At 47.7% G+C, this 19320-nt stretch overlaps 1 protein-coding gene across 4 annotated transcripts in view; it reads right to left on the bottom strand.

Annotated features, from left to right (window-relative positions):
- Positions 1 to 757: 757 nt before the first annotated feature.
- The window catches only part of LOC147092764 (NACHT, LRR and PYD domains-containing protein 3-like), a 44169-nt gene continuing 25606 nt past the window's right edge, over positions 758 to 19320 (bottom strand). For 2 of the 4 annotated variants that reach the window (XR_015075073.1, XR_015075074.1), the window contains 2 exons: positions 12555 to 14170; positions 4460 to 4545 (listed from right to left, as the gene is read on the bottom strand). Coding sequence is in view for 2 of the 4 variants with exons in the window: in XM_085976018.1 (XP_085832144.1) it covers positions 13333 to 13914 (582 nt within the window). In the remaining 2 variants the exon portion in view is untranslated. Of the gene's footprint in view, positions 3626 to 3789; positions 3958 to 4098; positions 4270 to 4459; positions 4546 to 12313; positions 14171 to 19320 lie in introns of those variants that run through there. The other 2 variants (XM_085976019.1, XM_085976018.1) reach the window with 2 other exon arrangements.

The following is a 19320-nucleotide window of genomic DNA, read 5'->3' on the forward strand; positions in this document are numbered from 1 at the left end:
ACAGGGACACTTGTTACAGAGTCTGACTCCTCACTGGGAGAGACACACACTGTACACAGGGACACTTGTTACAGAGTGCGACTCCTCACTGGGAGAGACACACACTGTACACAGGGACACTTGTTACAGAGTCTGACTCCTCACTGGGAGAGACACACACTGTACACAGGGACACTTGTTACAGAGTCTGACTCCTCACTGGGAGAGACACACACAGTACACAGGGACACTTGTTACAGAGTCTGACTCCTCACTGGGAGAGACACACACTGTACACAGGGACACTTGTTACAGAGTCTGACTCCACACTGGGAGAGACACACACTGTACACAGGGACATTTGTTACAGAGTCTGACTCCTCACTGGGAGAGACACACACTGTACACAGGGACACTTGTTACAGAATCAGACTCCTCACTGGGAGAGACACACACTGTACACAGGGACACTTGTTACAGAGTCCAACTCCTCACTGGGAGAGACACACACTGTACACAGGGACACTTGTTACAGAATCAGACTCCTCACTGGGAGAGACACACACTGTACACAGGGACACTTGTTACAGAGTCTGATTCCACACTGGGGGAGACATACACTGTACACAGGGACACTTGTTACAGAGTCAGACTCCTCACTGGGCGAGACATACACTGTACACAGGGACACTTGTTACAGAGTCTGACTCCACACTGGGAGAGACACACACACAGTACACAGGGACACTTGTTACAGAGTGCGACAGCTCACTGGGAGAGACACACACTGTACACAGGGACACTTGTTACAGAGTCAGACTCCTCACTGGGCGAGAAACACACTGTACACAGGGACACTTGTTACAGAGTCAGACTCCTCACTGGGCGAGACACACACTGTACACAGGGACACTTGTTACAGAATCCGACTCCTCACTGGGAGAGACACACACTGTACACAGGGACACTTGTTACAGAGTCTGACTCCTCACTGGGAGAGACACACACTGTACACAGGGACACTTGTTACAGAGTCTGACTCCACACTGGGAGAGACACACACTGTACACAGGGACACTTGTTACAGAGTCTGACTCCTCACTGGGAGAGACACACACTGTACACAGGGACACTTGTTACAGAGTCCGACAGCTCACTGGGAGAGACACACACTGTACACAGGGACATTTGTTACAGAGTCTGACTCCTCACTGGGAGAGACACACACTGTACACAGAGACACTTGTTACAGAATCAGACTCCTCACTGGGAGAGACACACACTGTACACAGGGACACTTGTTACAGAATCAGACTCCTCACTGGGAGAGACACACACTGTTCACAGGGACACTTGTTACAGAGTCCGACTCCTCACTGGGAGAGACACACACTGTACACAGGGACACTTGTTACAGAGTCCGACTCCTCACTGGGAGAGACACACACTGTACACAGGGACACTTGTTACAGGGTCCGACTCCTCACTGGGAGAGACACACACTGTACACAGGGACACTTGTTACAGGGTCCGACTCCTCACTGGGAGAGACACACACTGTACACAGGGACACTTGTTACAGAATCAGACTCCTCACTGGGAGAGACACACACTGTACACAGGGACACTTGTTACAGAGTCCAACTCCTCACTGGGAGAGACACACACTGTACACAGGGACACTTGTTACAGGGTCCGACTCCTCACTGGGAGAGACACACACTGTACACAGGGACACTTGTTACAGAGTCTGACTCCACACTGGGAGAGACACACACTGTACACAGGGACACTTGTTACAGAGTCTGACTCCACACTGGGAGAGACACACACTGTACACAGGGACACTTGTTACAGAGTCTGACTCCTCACTGGGAGAGACACACACTGTACACAGGGACACTTGTTACAGAGTGCGACTCCTCACTGGGAGACACACACTGTACACAGGGACACTTGTTACAGAGTCCGACTCCTCACTGGGAGAGACACACACTGTACACAGGGACACTTGTTACAGAGTCTGACTCCTCACTGGGAGAGACACACACTGTACACAGGGACACTTGTTACAGAGTCTGACTCCACACTGGGAGAGACACACACTGTACACAGGGACATTTGTTACAGAGTCTGACTCCTCACTGGGAGAGACACACACTGTACACAGGGACACTTGTTACAGAGTCTGACTCCTCACTGGGAGAGACACACACTGTACACAGGGACACTTGTTACAGAGTCTGACTCCTCACTGGGAGAGACACACACTGTACACAGGGACACTTGTTACAGAGTGCGACTCCTCACTGGGAGAGACACACACTGTACACAGGGACACTTGTTACAGAGTCTGACTCCTCACTGGGAGAGACACACACTGTACACAGGGACACTTGTTACAGAGTCTGACTCCACACTGGGAGAGACACACACTGTACACAGGGACATTTGTTACAGAGTCTGACTCCTCACTGGGAGAGACACACACTGTACACAGGGACACTTGTTACAGAATCAGACTCCTCACTGGGAGAGACACACACTGTACACAGGGACACTTGTTACAGAGTCTGACTCCTCACTGGGAGAGACACACACTGTACACAGGGACACTTGTTACAGAGTGCGACTCCTCACTGGGAGAGACACACACTGTACACAGGGACACTTGTTACAGAGTCCAACTCCTCACTGGGGGAGACACACACTGTACACAGGGACACTTGTTACAGAGTCTGACTCCTCACTGGGAGAGACACACACTGTTCACAGGGACACTTGTTACAGAATCAGACTCCTCACTGGGAGAGAAACACACTGTTCACAGGGACACTTGTTACAGAGTCCAACTCCTCACTGGGAGAGACACACACTGTACACAGGGACACTTGTTACAGAGTCTGATTCCACACTGGGGGAGACATACACTGTACACAGGGACACTTGTTACAGAATCAGACTCCTCACTGGGAGAGACACACACTGTACACAGGGACACTTGTTACAGAGTCCAACTCCTCACTGGGGGAGACATACACTGTACACAGGGACACTTGTTACAGAGTCTGACTCCTCACTGGGAGAGACACACACTGTACACAGGGACACTTGTTACAGAGTCCAACTCCTCACTGGGCGAGACACACACTGTACACAGGGACACTTGTTACAGAGTCTGATTCCACACTGGGGGAGACATACACTGTACACAGGGACACTTGTTACAGAGTCAGACTCCTCACTGGGCGAGACACCCAGGAACACAGTGCAATTGTCAGTGTCCCACTGCTGCCCAGACTGATCCCCACCCTGGGCCCTTCCTGTCTGTGCATTTCCCCAGTGCCCCATTGGGGAACATTCAGCCCCGGATATCCTGCAGAAGCAGCGCTGTGGGGCCGGGCGGCTGAGTCTCGTGACCCTGTGGCTGGGCCTCTGACCTCACAATGGGAGTTGACGCGCTCAGCTCGAGCTGGAAACCCTTAAATTAAATTAAATTCAAATCAACGGCCAAAAATGGTCAAATAATGAGAGCAGTGACGTCATCAATTGAAATGTTCACACACCCACACTCAGTCCGGGTCTTGTTGCCCGCAGTAACTCCAGCTGTTTCTTTCCTGTTGAACTGAACTGATTCCTCCCCAGCCTGAAACAGTTTAAAGATTAAACAGGAAATAAACAGATTGAACAACAGTGTAAATACAGGGAGACTGGGGTTAATATTACAATAATAATTACAGACAAATATTACCCATAAAAGTGACTGAATCCCATTTATATTTTATTTATTGCATTAACACAAACACTCACCAGATCCGCTCCAGACTCCTGCAGTTCAGTATGAGGTGGCGGAGAGCGGGGACAGATCGGTCTGTGAAGAAGTTTGATCCCAGGGTCAGATCCTTCAGTGACCGGTTTGTACTGAGAGCGGAGGCGAGATCCTCGGTACAAGAATCTGTGAGACCGACATTATACAGCCTGGGGATCAGAGAGAGAAATAACAGGAATCAGAGTAAATCCCCAGAGTTTATTAATAACACTATTACTGATACTAATAATAATGTACAGTGTCAGATATCCAGTTATTATAAACACAATCTCACAGAGTCTGGTACTTACCACAGTTGCTGTATTTTATAGTCCGGGTTCCTCAGAGCCGCAGACAGTAATTTCACTCCTGAATCTCCCAGTGCATTATTACCCAGGTTCAGATCCGTCAGTGAGCGGTTTGTACTGAGAGCAGAGGCGAGATACTTGGCATAAGAATCTGTGAGACCGACACTATCCAACCTGGGGATCAGAGAGAGAAATAACAGGAATCAGAGTAAATCCCCAGAGTTAATTAATAACACTATTACTGATACTAATAATAATGTACAGTGTTTATTAATAACACTATAACACTATTACTGATACTAATAATAATGTTCAGTGTCAGACATCCAGTTATTATAAACACAATCTCACACATCTGGTACTTACCACAGTTTTTGTATTTTACAGTCCAGGTTCCTCAGAGCCGCAGGCAGTAGTTTCACTCCTGAATCTCCCAGTTTATTGTTCAGTCTAAACACAGAGAGAGAGGAACAAACTGAATCAAACTCCGGATCTGATATATTTTTTTCTGTCAGATATTACAGCAATCACTGAAAGTACTTCAGGACATTAATAACCCGGTTTCCCCCCGCGATTTCCCTCCCTGGGCGGATCGGTGGCGGGTCAAGTGCAGCCGGGGTCGGTGGCAGGTCGGCTGGGGCCGGGGTCGGGTGCGGCCGGAGTCTGTGGCGGGTCGGGTGCGGCCGGAGTCTGTGGCGGGTTGGGTGCGGCCGGGGTCAGTGGCGGGTCAGGTGGGGCCGGGGTTGGTGGCGGGTCGGGTGCAGCCGGAGTCAGTGGGGGGTCGCAGCTGGAGTCTGGTTGTGTCCTTGCTCTGGAGAATTGGCGGAAGCGGGGTTGATGACGTCATTTGATGACACGCACATTGGGTTTGAGCATTGTGATGTCAGTGTTCTACAGTATTGAGGTGCTGCAAACACTGACCACCTCTGCACAGAGGAGCACGGTTGCACCCAGGCTCGCCCATAACTCCCTCCATATGCTTATGGTGGGAGTCACAGCACGCAGGGAGGCTCTCTTCACTTCCAATGGGCGGAAGAGACCAACGCAGCCTGGTTGCACATTGCAGTGGGGCCCAAGCATGGATGTCGTCAGGAGGACCAGCCTGCAGTGGCGCAAACCTTTCAATGAACTCAGTAGATCACAAAATGTTCCTGCAAAGCCACACTCATAGTCATAGAGTTATACAACACAGAAAGAGGCCCTTCGGCCCATCGTGACTGCGCCGTCCATCAAGCCCTGTCCAATCTAATCCCATTTTGCAGCATTTGGTCCATAGCCTTGTATGCAATGGCATTTCAAGTGCTCATCCAAATGCTTCTTGAATGTTGTGAGGGTTCCTGCCTCTACCACACTTTCAGGCAGTGAGTTCCAGACTCCAACCACCCTCTGGGTGAAAAAGTTCCTCCTCAAATCCCCTCTAAACCTCCTGCCCCTTACCTTGAATCTATGCCCCCTTGTTATTGACCCCCCTACTAAGGGGAAAAGTTCCTCTTTATCTACCCTATCTATGCCCCTCATCATTTTGTACACCTCAATCAGGTCCCCCCTCAGCCTTCTTTGCTCCAAGGAAAACAACTCCAGCCTGTTTAGTCTTTCTTCACAGCTGAGGCGCTCCATCCCAGGTAACATCCTGGTGAATCTTCTCTGCACCCTCTCCAAAGCAATCACATCCTTCCTGTAGTGAGGCGACCAGAACTGCACACAGTACTCCTGCTGTGGCCTTACCAGCGTTTTGTACAGCTCCATCATAACCTCCCTGCTCTTATATTCTATGCCTCGGCTAATGAAGGCAAGTATCCCATATGCCTTTTTAACCACCTTATCTACCTGTTCCGCTGCCTTCAGGGATCTATGTACATGTACACCAAGGTCCCTCTGACCCTCTGTACTTCCTAGGGTCCTACCACTCATTGTGTATTCCCTTGCCTTATTTGTCCGTCCAAAATGCATCACCTCGCACTTTTCAGGGTTAAATTCCATTTGCCACTTTTCCGCCCATCTGACCAACCCGTTTATATCGTCCTGTAGTCTGAGGCTTTCCTCCTCGCAATTTACCACCCCACCAATTTTCGTGTCATCTGCGAACTAACTGATCATACCTTTTACATTCTCATCCAAATCATTTATGTAGATCACAAACAGCAAGGGACCCAGCACCGATCCCTGAGGTACCCCACTGGACACAGGCTTCCAGTCACAAAAGCAACCTTCGACCATCACCCTCTGCCTCCTGCCACTCAGCCAGTTTAGGATCCAACGTGCCAAGGCACCCTGGATCCCATGGGCTCTTACCTTCTTGACCAGTCTCCTATGCGGGACTTTGTCAAAAGCCTTACTGAAGTCCATGTATACCACATCCACAGCATTTCCCTCATCCACACACCTTGTCACCCCCTCGAAAAATTCAATCAGATTGGTCAGACATGATTTACCCTTGACAAAGCCATGCTGACTATCCCCGATTAATCCTTGCCTCTCCAAGTGGAGACTAATTTTGTCCCTCAGAATTTTTTCCAATAATTTCCCTACCACAGATGTTAGGCTCACTGGCCTGTAATTCCCTGGTTTATCCCTGCTACCCTTCTTGAATAATGGTACTACGTTAGCTGTTCTCCAGTCCTCTGGTACATCCCCTGTGGCCAGAGAGGTTCTGAAAATTTGTGTCAGAGACCCTGCAATCTCCTCCTTTGCCTCACACAGCAGCCTGGGATACATCTCGTCCAGGCCTGGGGATTTATCCACTTTTTGGCCTGCTAAAACCGCTAGTACCTCCTCCCTCTCGATGCTAATATGTTCAAGTATGTCACAGTCCCCTTGCCCAATTTCTATGTCTACATCGTCTTTCTCCATAGTGAACACAGATGCAAAAAATTCATTTAAACCCCCGCCTACATCATCTGGCTCTACACACAGATTGCCACTTTGGTCCCTAATGGGCCCTACCCTTTCCCTGGTTATCCTCTTGCCCTTAATATACTTATAAAACATCTTAGGATTTTCCTTTATTTTGCTCGCCAGTGTTATTTCATGGCCCCTCTTCGCTCTCCTAATTTCTTTTTTAAGTATGCCCCTGCACTTTTTATACTCCTCTAGGGCTTCCTCCGTCTTTAGTCTTTTGTAACTGCCAAAAGCCCCCCTTTTTTTCCTAATGCATTTTTGTATATCCCTTGTCATCCAAGGTTCCCTTTGCTTGTTGGTCCCACCCTTGACCTTTACGGGAACATGTTGGCGTTGTACTCTCTCTATTTCCCTTCTGAAAGTCTCCCACTGTTTTGATGTGGATTTTCCTATAAGTAGCTGCTCCCAGTCCACTTTGGCCAGATCCTGCCTTATATTAAAATCGGCCTTCCCCCAATTTAGAAGCTTTATTTCCGGGCCGTCTTTGCCTTTTTCCATGACCACCTTAAATCTCACCGAATTATGGTCACTGTCGCCAAAATGCTCTCCTACTGACACTTCCACCACTTGCCCAGCTACATTCCCTAGAATTAGGTCCAGTACCGCCCCCTCTCTTGTAGGACTTTCTACATGTTGGCTCAAAAAGCTCTCCTGGATGCACTTTAAGAATTCTGCACCCTCTAAGCCTTTCACACTCTGACTATCCCAATTAATATTGGGGAAGTTGAAATCCCCCACTATTATTACCCTATTATTTTCGCACTTCTCTGAGATTTGCCTACATATCTGTTCCTCTATCTCCCCCTGACTGTTTGGGGGCCTATAGTACACTCCCAGCAAAGTGCTTGCCCCCTTTTTGTTTTTAAGTTCTACCCAAATGGCCTCATTAGAGGAACCCGCAAATATATCATCCCTCCTTACAGCAGTAACTGACTCCTTAATTAATATTGCAACACCCCCTCCCCTTTTACACCCCCCTCTGTCTCACCTGAAGATTCTATACCCCGGAATATTGAGCTGCCAGTCCTGACCCTCCCTCAACCATGTCTCCGTGATAGCAACAATATCGTACTCCCATGTGTTCAACAACTTCAGTTCATCCACCTTATTTGCAAGACTCCTTGCATTAAAATAAATGCCTTCCAGCCTTGCCATATTCCCTTTTGCCTTCACATATTTGCTCTGCCTTCCCAGCTGACTTGTTTTTTCCTCCTTATTTGGCTGTAAATCACCCCCTACGATAGCTCCACTCTGTATCCCACCCCCCTGCCAAGTTAGTTTAAACCCCCCCCAACAGTGCTAGCAAACCTCCCCGCAAGGATATTGGTCCCCCTCTGGTTCAGGTGTAAACCGTCCGACTTGTACAAGTCCCACCTTTCCCAGAAGCAGACCCAGTGATCCAGGAAACTAAAGCCCTCCCTCCTGCACCATTCCTTTAGCCACGCATTCATCTGTTCTATCTTCCTATTCCTATACTCACTAGCACGTGGCACCGGGAGTAATCCAGAGATTACAACCTTTGAGGTCCTGCTCTTTAATCTTCTACCTAGTTCCCTAAATTCTTGCTGCAGGACCTCATCCCTCTTTTTACCTATGTCGTTGTTACCAATGTGGACCACGACCTCTGGCTGTTCGCCCTCCTCCTCCAGAATGCCCTGCAGCCGCTCAGTGACATCCTTGACCCTGGCACCAGGGAGGCAACAAATCATCCTGGATTCACATCTACGGCCACAGAAACGCCTATCTGTTCCCTTTACTATAGAATCCCCTACCACTATTGCTCTCCCACTCTTTTTCCTCCCTTCCTGGGCAGCAGGAGCACCCCCAGTGCCAGGAAGTTGGCTGCTGCTGCCTTCCCCTGGTAAGTCATTCCCCCCAACAGTATCCAAAGCGGTATACCTGGTTGAAAGGGGGATGGCCACAGGGGTCACACTCATCCTAGTCCAATCATAGCAACTAACAACACGCAAGGCAATTGTGTGTTTTAGCCAATATTCATGCGAAGTTTCTGTTAATGTGGTGTCAAACATTGAAATCTTTAATTTCAACACTTTCCGTTCTTCGACAGATTTGTGTGCACCTTTGGAAGTGGCTTAGTGAGTTGCAGTGAATGGTGTGACATAACGCTACCTCCCGCAATGCTGATGAGCGTGACAGGAATGGCTTGGGCATTGTAGGGATGCTTTATGTTGTTGGTGTGGGCTGGTGGCAACCTGGCGCATCATGTGGCATTCGGGGCGTGCAGCGTCAAGTGAAGTAAATCTGGCCCTGGTGAGGCCATCTCCGGCATCACAGTCAGCAATGTGTTCTGGTGTTGATGCCCTCTGTGCTGTGCAGCATCAGGAGTTGCGGAAAGGGTTGGTGTTGTTGTTGGTGCTGCTGGTGTACCTGGTGCTGCTGGTGTTGGGGCTGATCGTGGTTGGACTCTGAGGCCCAAGGTGAGACAGCATAAACCATACACATGCTGATGTAATAGATGGCAGGTGAACTTGAGATGACAGAAGCGATTGGTCAATGGTGAGAGAGGTGGTTCCATTGAAGGGGCAATGGATAGAAAGTTTGCTTCAAACACTTGCAACCTGCATAAAGCTCAATCTGTCTTCCAAATGCAGGAAGCAACAGCTGCTTAGCTTGGAAAGTGAACAGCTGTGAGACGGGAGCTTTTATAGCACATTTCCAGATGTCAAGTAATGAGATGATTTGATGGCCATTCACCTCCCGCCCTGCTTACCTGACGTTATCCCCGAGCAGCGTGGACCATGTGGGCGACATGGTAAACTCTGAAGGTGAGCTGAAAATAGTTGTTAATCCTTTGTTAACAAGGTCTTGACCTGATTTGCCTCCCCCGCCACTGCATGTCGGGTCTGTTTAGCGCTGACAGACCCGACATTTAGGAAAGGCGGTTTGCCGGGGGTTGACAGCGGGGTCCCGACCCGCAGGGGAAAAATCCAGTTTCCCACCCAACCCGCCACTGATTGCGCCCGCTGAACCCTGCAAAACTCCCCCCTCACTGGGAATGTATATATATGCCCATATATTCAGGGACTGTCAGTAAATGTATTTATTAAATAAAGTGCTGTCTGTGTGAAGCCTTTAAATGTCCCTCAGTCCGGTCTCATTCCCTGATGATCAAAATTAGCCTGACCCGGCCGAGACAAGTTTGGGGAAAATTGTCTCATTTCTGCTGCTCCTTAAATCCCGTATTTTATGGGAATGGGGCGATTTTCCCTGAATTAAATGATAACGCGGTGATTCCCTACACTTTATACTCTGCATTATATTAATCTATATAATATCTCGGGGCGAGTTATATTGTGAAACGCTAACTGCTGCTGTAAAATCCGTCCCCCAGGATTTTATATAACAAGGAGAATTTATACTGAAATAAGAACAGAACATACTCGAAATACCCAGCAGGTCAGGCAGCATCTATAGAGAGCGAAACAGAATTAATGTTTCAGGTAAAGGACCTATCGTCAGAACTGGACAAAAGTTATAGATGTAACAGATTTTTAAGCAAGTGTAGAGGCAGGGAAATGTGCGGGAGCGGGGAGTGGAGGAAAGAACAAAAGGGAAGGTCTGTGATAGGGTGGAAGACAGGAGAGATTAAAAGACAAAGGGGATGATGGTGCAAGGCAAAAGGAGATGGTAATGGGACAAGTTAAGAAACAAAAGATGAATCCAGATGAGATGTGAATGGCAATGGCAGAATTTTTCAACAGCTGTCATGCAAGAGAAAAAAAAGTGCAAAGGAAAAACAATAATGAAAAATATAAAATAGGGGTCGAGTTTATAGTCTGAAATTGTTGAAGTCGATGTTGAGTCGAGAAGGCTGTAAAGTGCCTAATTGAAAGATGAGGTGCTGTTCCTTGATCTTATGTTGTACTTTGTTGGAAGAGTGTTAGAGGCCGAGAATGGAGAGATCAGAGTGGGAGTGGAGCAGAGAATTAAAGCGATAGGCGACCAGAAGCTCGGGGTCACACTTACGGACTGAGCGGAGGTGTTCCGTAAAGTGGTCACCCAATCTGCGTTTGGTCTCCCCAATGTAGAGGAGACCGCATCATGAGCAGCGAATACAGTATATTAAATTGCAAGAATTACAAGTAAATCGCTGTTTTACCTGGAAGGAGTGTTTGGGGCCCTGGACAGTGGGAAGGGAAGAGGTAAAGAGTCAGGTGTTGCATCTCCTGCGCTTGCATGGGAAGGTGCCGTGGGAAGAGGAAGGCATGTTGGGGGTGATTGAGGAGTGGACCAGAGTGTCATGGAGGGAGCAGTCCCTTCGGAATGCTGAAAGCGGAGGTGAGGGACAGATGTGTTTGGTGGTGGGATCACGCTGGACGTGGCAGAAATGGCAGAGGAAGATCCGTTGAATGCGGAGGCTGGTGGGGTGAAAGGTGAGGACAAGGGGAACCCTATCGTGGTTCTGGGAGGGAGCAGAAGGGGTGAGAGCAGAAGTGTGGGAAATAGAACGGACACGGTCAAGAGCCATGACAACCATGGTAGAGGAGAATCCTCAGTTGAGGAAAAAGGAAGTCATGTCGGAAGCACTAGTATGGAACGTGGCATCGTCAGAGCAGATGTGGCAGAGACGGAAAAACTGGGAGAATGGACCAGCGTCCTTATAGGAAGCGAGGTGGGCGGAAGTGTATTCCAGGCAGCTGTGAGAGTCAGAGGGCTTATAGTGAATGCTTGTCAACAGCATCAATAGAGTTTATTCTGTCCCGTTACAAGTTTTAAATGTCCCTGTGCTCCTAGTTTATAGGGGAAGGGAGTCTATCACTTTATTCCCCATTAAACAGGCTCTACATTTATTTCAGGTGTAACTGGTCCGACAGTTTTGGGGGAATTTTTGGAAGTTTGCTCCCCGAGCGGGGCCTCACACACAGGGGGCGGGTTATGGGGAATTCCTGGGTTCACTGCCCCCGGTTTACCCAGGAGTCACCCGCTGTGTGCGAGGCCCCACCGCTGGCCGGTGTGTGTCTGTACTCCAGGGCTACCACCCCACAATACGTTAGATTGGAACCTTTTTACCGGCAGATTTAAGATCCTGAATATCAATCTTTACTCAATGTTCAGGACTGTGAATAATTGTAAACATTTAAAGCTGAAAGAATTCCCGATTCCCCAATATGCCCGATCCAGGAAACTTCCCCCTCGATAAGACACACCCTGCACGGTATTGGAGTAAATATCGAACTGTTAGTGATTTAAACTCGTAGTTCTCTCCTGTTTCCAGTTGAACTGGTGGATGTGGAAAATATTTTAAATTAATTTTATTTTACTGCTGGATTAAATTTTATGTTTTCATTCCGCTGTCCAGCCGTATTAAATATAATTTATTGTCATTAAGTTATCAGACTCTCAGTATTTGCTGATCTGATAAAGACTGTAAAATCCCTCCTTATTCACCAGGATCCATTTTAGATTCTCCAGTCCTTAGGGAATTACTGACCAATCCTCTTATTATTGGTCATATTTGTGTTGAATCTGCTTCTCTCTGGCTTAACTGAACTGTTTGTTTCTCTTCATTACGGAGCAACAACACAATCCGTGACTGTTACCTCAACACCCGGCATTTGTACGGGTCCCAGCCGATGGACTCTTTCACACTGAATGGAGCAGCTCACTAGACCGAGTTCTTTTATTGTATCACAGGGTCCAATGACATGAGACAGGACCGCACAGTCAATCGGGGTCAGTTACAATCCACGAAATGTAAGTGTTTCCACAGATCCCACTGTGGCCCGAGCCAGTGCTTTATTCTGAGACTCAAACAGGTAGTGGAATGTGTTCAGGAGGTTACTTTAACCAGTTTCACTCCCTGTGTTTCCAATCTGTCCTTCAATCTTCTCCTTCACCCAGTCAATCACTCAGCAGGTGGTTTGATGAAGAAATGGACGCAGAAACTCCTCCAGGGGCCGAGCTGCCTGTGGGGAGAAGAGATCAGCAACAAAACGGAGAAATATCTCAAATCGCCCAGAGGAGTTTCTGGATGTCGCCGGGATCTGGAGTCAGGAATTGTGTGAGTGCGGCTACAAAGTCTTGGATGGTGAGGTGCGGGAATGTGTACACCATGCTCTGGGCAGAATCATCTCTCTCCAAAAGTTCCATCATGAACCCAGACAGGAACTGGGAAGGTTGCAGATTGTACTTGATCAAATCTCCATTTCTAAACACAATCTTCTTCTCGGAGACTCCTGTGAAGGCCATCTCACCAAGCTTCAGTAACACATCACGGGGGCTTTCAATCTCTCGGCCATGGTTTTTCAGAATGTTGTAAATATAGTAGGAATATAGTTGGGTGATGGTCTTGGGAACTTGCTGCTGTTCCCTGTCTCTTTATGTAAAGAAGGGACCCAGTGAGAGCCCGAGGATCCAGCAGTAGGAAGGGTTGTAGCACATGGTGTACAGGATCTTGTTCTCCTCCACGTGTTTGAAAACAGCTGCTGCCACCATCAGATCTTCAAAAAAATTCTTGAAATAATCCTTCCGCTCTTCACCAACAAACCCCAGGATTTCAGCCCAGATACTGATCTCAGCCTTTTCCAGTAAATGTAATGCAGTGGGGCGGCTGGTCACTAGCACTGAACCTCCTGGGAGCAGCTTGTGCTGTATTAAACTGTACACAATGTCAGACGCTTCACACCAGTCTTCGGGATCTATGCACATGTGCTGAGGTTCTGTATTTCTCCGATTGTCAGCAAAATCGATCCTGTCCTTGAATTCATCCAAACCGTCGAATATAAACAGCAATCCCTCTGGGTTCTTCCAGAGCTCTCCCAGAATATTCCCAAAGTAAGGATACAGATCCAGTATCAAATTGCTCAGGTTTATTCTACAATTAATAGCGTTCAAATCGTGGAATTTAAAACTGAAAACAAATTGAAAATGTGGGTATATTTTCCCCAGTGGCTCAATCATGAACAATCTTTTGTAACATTGTTGTTTTTCCAATTCCCGGGACTCCGCTCAATGCTGTTGAACTCCCAGATTTGGATTTTCTCTGGGAAAAATTGCTCCTGAACAATTGATCAGTTCGGATTATTTCCAGCTCTCTCCGGAGATGTTTCTCTCTCCACTTTTCATGGTCTCGGCCTCTTGCCAGCAGTTCATGTTCTACAAGTGTCCGATCTCGAACTGTCAAAATGAACTTTAGCTCAGCATATCGATCAACCAGCTGGAAAACATTAACCGTCTCCTTTATTAGGATAGTTTTCGCTCTCAGTGTTTCAGTTTGTACCCGGAGTGTTTCCTTGTGATTCTGTTGTACATCTTTAATTAGAACAGACTGGTTCTCAGTATTAGATGTATTGACATAAAAACAACTTCTTAATACCATTTCCCTAGTCAGTAAAATAACTCAAGATTTATTTGGCAGTTTCGATAGAGATGAATGTTGAAATTAAAACTCAGTTAGTGGCTGAGAACTGTTTCAAATCCTCACTTGATTCTAATATTTACTGTGAAATAGGGCATAGGGGGATATCAGTGGGATATGGACAGTCTGTGAATGGACAAATGTTCCACTCGGTGTTCTATTTAGCCATTAACTGATCTTCTGACCCCATATCCTCTCCATCACGAAGTCTGCCTGCTTCCACCCCTGCCATATCGTCAGTCTCCACCCTTGCCTCAGCCCATCTGCTGCTGCAACCCTCATCCGTGCTCCTCGTTACATCCGGACTCGACTATTCCAATGGTCTCCTGGCTGGCCTCCTACCTTACACCCTCCATAAACAAGCTCATTTAAAACTCTGCTTCCCATATCCGAATTTACATCAGTCCTGGTTACCCATTACCCATGTGCTACATTGGCTCCCGTTCAGGCAACATCTCAATTTAAAAATGCACACTCTGATTTACGAACATCTCCATGTCCTCACCCCCTCGTTATCTCTGTAACCTCATCCAGCCACACAATCCTCCGAGATAACTGCGCTCCTCCAATTCATGCCCCTTTCGCATACCGGATTTACTTTGCTCCATCATTGGCGGCCGTGCTTCAGTTGCCAGGATGCTGAGCTCAGGAATTACCACCTGAAACCTTTCTCTCCCTTAACAGCAGGTTCACTGTAAATGTCTCAGGGTTTGGGCAGGTTATCTGGGGTATTGTGTGCACTGAGAGAGGGACCAACTGTGAATAGACAGGAGGTAAATTGCTATTGTTTCATGACTTGCACAGGTTATCCGGTGTATTGTGCACACTGAGAAAGATGATTTAAGGTATTCAGAGTTTAGGCTGTGAGAAGGGTTACTGGGTTTGATGAGTTTTGTTTGGTCACGAGACTTCGGTATTGAAATGATTTAATGAAATTGACAAAATTAATGCAGGACACAAGTCACAATTAGCAATATAATTAATAATGGAGTGAATTGAAAGTCAGAAGTAAGAAGGTAAATCAGGGTATTTTTGTCACCCATAGGGTAATAGATCAGGTGGACCAGTTACCAGGGCAGGACAGTACTGGGGCCACGTTAGATGGGGTAGGGAGAATTGAACGTGTTTGTGTAGATACACGGAGAGGAGGGGTAAGTGGGTCATCTCTATAACAGGGACAGGCTTATTTTGGGCCAAATACCCATTTTCTGTACCTAATCATTCTCCTATTATAATGAGCCGGATTTTCCGACCACCACGGGTGCGTACGAGGTGTGTACGCACCCGTAGGCGCCTCGCAAGTACCGGTTTCAGGCAATAGAAGCGAATGCGCTGAAAACAGGCACTTGCGATCTGTCAAGATCCTCCTGCCCGGGAGATGTGCCTCTGCGGGTGGAGTGTTGCGCTTTATGCACAACTTCCGCCCACTGACAGGCCATAGAATTCTTACGCCTAGTGTTGAAAAATAGAAAAATGAAATTAATAACTCATTTATAAAATAAAAATACTCTTTAAAATGATAAGTTTATTTTTAGCCCCGTAAAATCATTTTCTTTCCAAAAAATTTAATTTTTAATTTTTAACTAAATGCAATTTTAATTAATTTAAATTATGAAAAGATTTTTTATATGTATTTAATGTGTTTTTAAATATGATCCCCATTAAAACTTTTGACAGTTCTGTGTGTACTTATTTTGCAGTGTATCAGGATCCTGCCAGGTGTGTATGCGGTTTCACAGTCTATCAGGATACAGCCAGGTGTGTATGGGGTTTCACAGTGTATCAGGTTCCTGCCTGGTGTGTATGGGGTTACACAGTGTATCAGGATCCTGCCAGGTGTGTATGGGGTTTCACAGTGTATCAGGATCCTGCCAGGTGTGTAGGGGGTTACACAGTGTATCAGGATCCTGCCAGGTGTGTATGGGGTTTCACAGTGTATCAAGATCCTGTCAGGTGTGCATGGGGATTCACAGTGTATCAGGATCCTGCCAGATGTGTATGCGTTTTCAGTGTATCAGGATCCTTTCAGGTCTGTACGCAGTTTCACAGTGCATCAGGATCCTGCCAGTTATGTATGGGACTTCACAGTGTATCAGGATCCTGACAGGTATGTATGGGGTTTCACAGTTTATCAGGATGCCGCCAGGTGTGTATGGGGTTTATCAGTGTATTAGGATCCTGACAAGTGTGTATGGGGTTTCACAGTATTTCAGGATCCTGCCAGGTGTTTATAGGTTTTCACAGTGTATCAGGATCCTGCCAGGTGTGTTTGGGTTTTCACAGTGTATCAGGGTCCTGCCAGGTATGGGGTTTCACAGTGTGTCAGGATCCTGCCAGGTGTGTATGGGTTTTCACAGTATATCAGGATCCTGCCAGGTGTGTACGGTGTTTCAGGCCATCAGGATCCTCCCAGGTATGTACGGGGTTTCACAGTGTATCAGGTACCTGCCAGGTGTGTATGGGTTTTCAGTTTATCAGGGACCTGCCAGGTGTGTATGGGATTTCACAGTGCATCAGGATCCTGCCAGGTGTGTATGCGCTTTTACAGTGTATCAGGATCCTGCCAGGTGTGTATGGGGTTTCACAGTGCATCAGGACCCTGCCAGTTGTGTATGGGATTTCACAGTGCATCAGGATCCTGCCAGGTGTGTATGCGCTTTTACAGTGTATCAGGATCCTGCCAGGTGTGTATGGGGTTTCACACTGTATCAGAATCCTGCCAGGTGTGTATGGGGTTTCACAGTATATCAGGACCCTGCCAGGTGTGTATGTGGTTTCATAGTATATCAGGAATCTGCCAGGTGTGTTTGGGATTTATCAGTGTATCAGGATCCTTTCAGGTCTGTACGCTGTTTCACAGTGTATCAGGATCCTGCCAGTTATGTATGGGACTTCACAGTGTATCAGGATCCTGACAGGTATGTATGTGGTTTCACAGATTATCAGGATGCCGCTAGGTGTGTACGGGGTTTATCAGTGTATCAGGATCCTGCCAGGTGTGTATGGGTTTTCACAGTCTATCAGCGTCCTGCCAGGAGTGTACGGGATTACACAGTGTATCAGGATCCTGTCAGGTGTGTATGGGATTTCACAGTGCTTCAAAATCCTGCCACATGTGTATGTGATTTCACCGTGTATCAGGATCCTGCCAGGTGTTTATGGGATTTCACAGTGTATCAGGATTCTGCTACATGTGTAAGTGACTTCACAGTGTATCAGGATCCTGCCAGGTGTGTATGGTGTTTCAGTGCATCAGGATCCTGCCAGATGTATATGGGGTTTCACAGTGTATCAGAATCCTGCCAGGTATGTATGGGGATTCACAGTGTATCAGGCTCCTGTCAGGTGTGTATGGGGTTTCAGAGTATATCCAGATCCTGCCAGGTGTGTATGGGACTTTACAGTGCATCAGGATCCTGCCAGGAGTGTATGGGATTACACAGTGTATCAGGATCCTTTCAGGTGTGTATGGGGTTTCACAGCGTATCAGGATGCTGCCAGGTGTTTATGGGGTTTCACAGTTTATCAGGAGCCTGCCAGGTGTTTATGGGGTTTCACGGTGTATCAGGTTCTTGCCAGGTATGTATGGGGTGTCACAGTGTATCAGGATCCTGCCAGGTGTGCATGGCGTTTCACAGTGCATCAGGATCCTGCCAGGTGTGTATGGGGTTTCACAGTGTAACCGGCTCCTGCCAGGTGTGTATGGGTTTTCACAGTGAATCAGGATCCTGCCAGGTGTGTATGGGGTTTCAGTGTATCAGGATCCTGCCAGGTGTGTATGGGGTGTCACAGTGTATCAGGATCCTGCCACGTGTGTATGGCGTTTCACAGTGCATCAGGATCCTGCTAGGTGTGTATGGGGTTTCACAGTGTAACCGGCTGCTGCCAGGTGTGTATGGGTTTTCTCAGTGTATCAGGGTCCTGCCAGGTGCGTATGGGTTTTCACAGTGAATCTGGATGTGGCCAGGTTTGTATGGGGTTTCACTTTGTATCAGCATCCTACCAGGTGTGTATGGGGTTTCGCAGTGTATCAGGATCCTGCCAAGTGTGTATGGGGTTTCAGTGTATCAAGATCCTGCCAGGTGTGTATGGCGTTTCGCAGTGTATCAGGATCCTGCCAGGTGTGTATGGGGTTTCACAGTGTATCCGGTTCCTGCCAGGTGTGTATGGGGTTTCGCAGTGTATCAGGATCCTTCCAGGTGTGTTTGGGGTTTCACAGTGTATCAGGATCCTGCCAGGTGTGCATGGGGATTCCCAATGTATCAGGATACAGCAAGGTGTGTATGGGGTTTCACAGTGTATCAGGGTCCTGCCAGGTGTGTATGGGGTTTCAGTGTATCAGGATCCTGCCAGGTGTGTATGGGGTTTCGGTACATCAGGATCCTGCCAGGTGTGTATGGGGTTCACAGTGTATCCAGATCCTGTCAGGTGTGTTTGGGATTGCACAGAACATCAGGAACCTGCCAGGTGTGTAAGTGGTTTCGCAGTGTATCAGGATCCTGTCAGGTGTGTATGGGGCTTCACAGATTATCGGGATCCTGCCAGGTGTGTATGGGGATTGACTGTGTATCAGGCTCCTGCCAGGTGTGCATGGGGTTTCACACTGTATCGGGATCCTGCCAGGTGTGTATGGGGTTTCACAGTGCATCAGGATCCTGCCAATTGTGTATGAAGTTTCACAGTGTTTCAGGCTCCTGTCAGGCGTGTATCGCGTTTCACAGTGCAGCAGGTTCCTGCCAGGTATGTATGGGATTTCACAATGTATCAGGAACCTGCCAGGTGTGTATGGGTTTTCACTGTGTATCAGGATCCTGCCAGGTGTGTATGGGGTTTCACAGTGTATCAGGATCCTGTCAGGTGTGTATGGGGTTTCACAGTGTATCAGGATCATGCCAGGAGTGTATGGGGTTTCACAGTGTATCAGGATCCTGCCAGGTGTGTATGGGGTT

The sequence above is a fragment of the Somniosus microcephalus genome, unplaced genomic scaffold, assembly GCF_052327205.1.
Source record: "Somniosus microcephalus isolate GS21.2 unplaced genomic scaffold, FLI_Smic_1.0 unresolved_chr2, whole genome shotgun sequence".
Classification (NCBI taxonomy): Eukaryota; Metazoa; Chordata; class Chondrichthyes; order Squaliformes; family Somniosidae; genus Somniosus; species Somniosus microcephalus.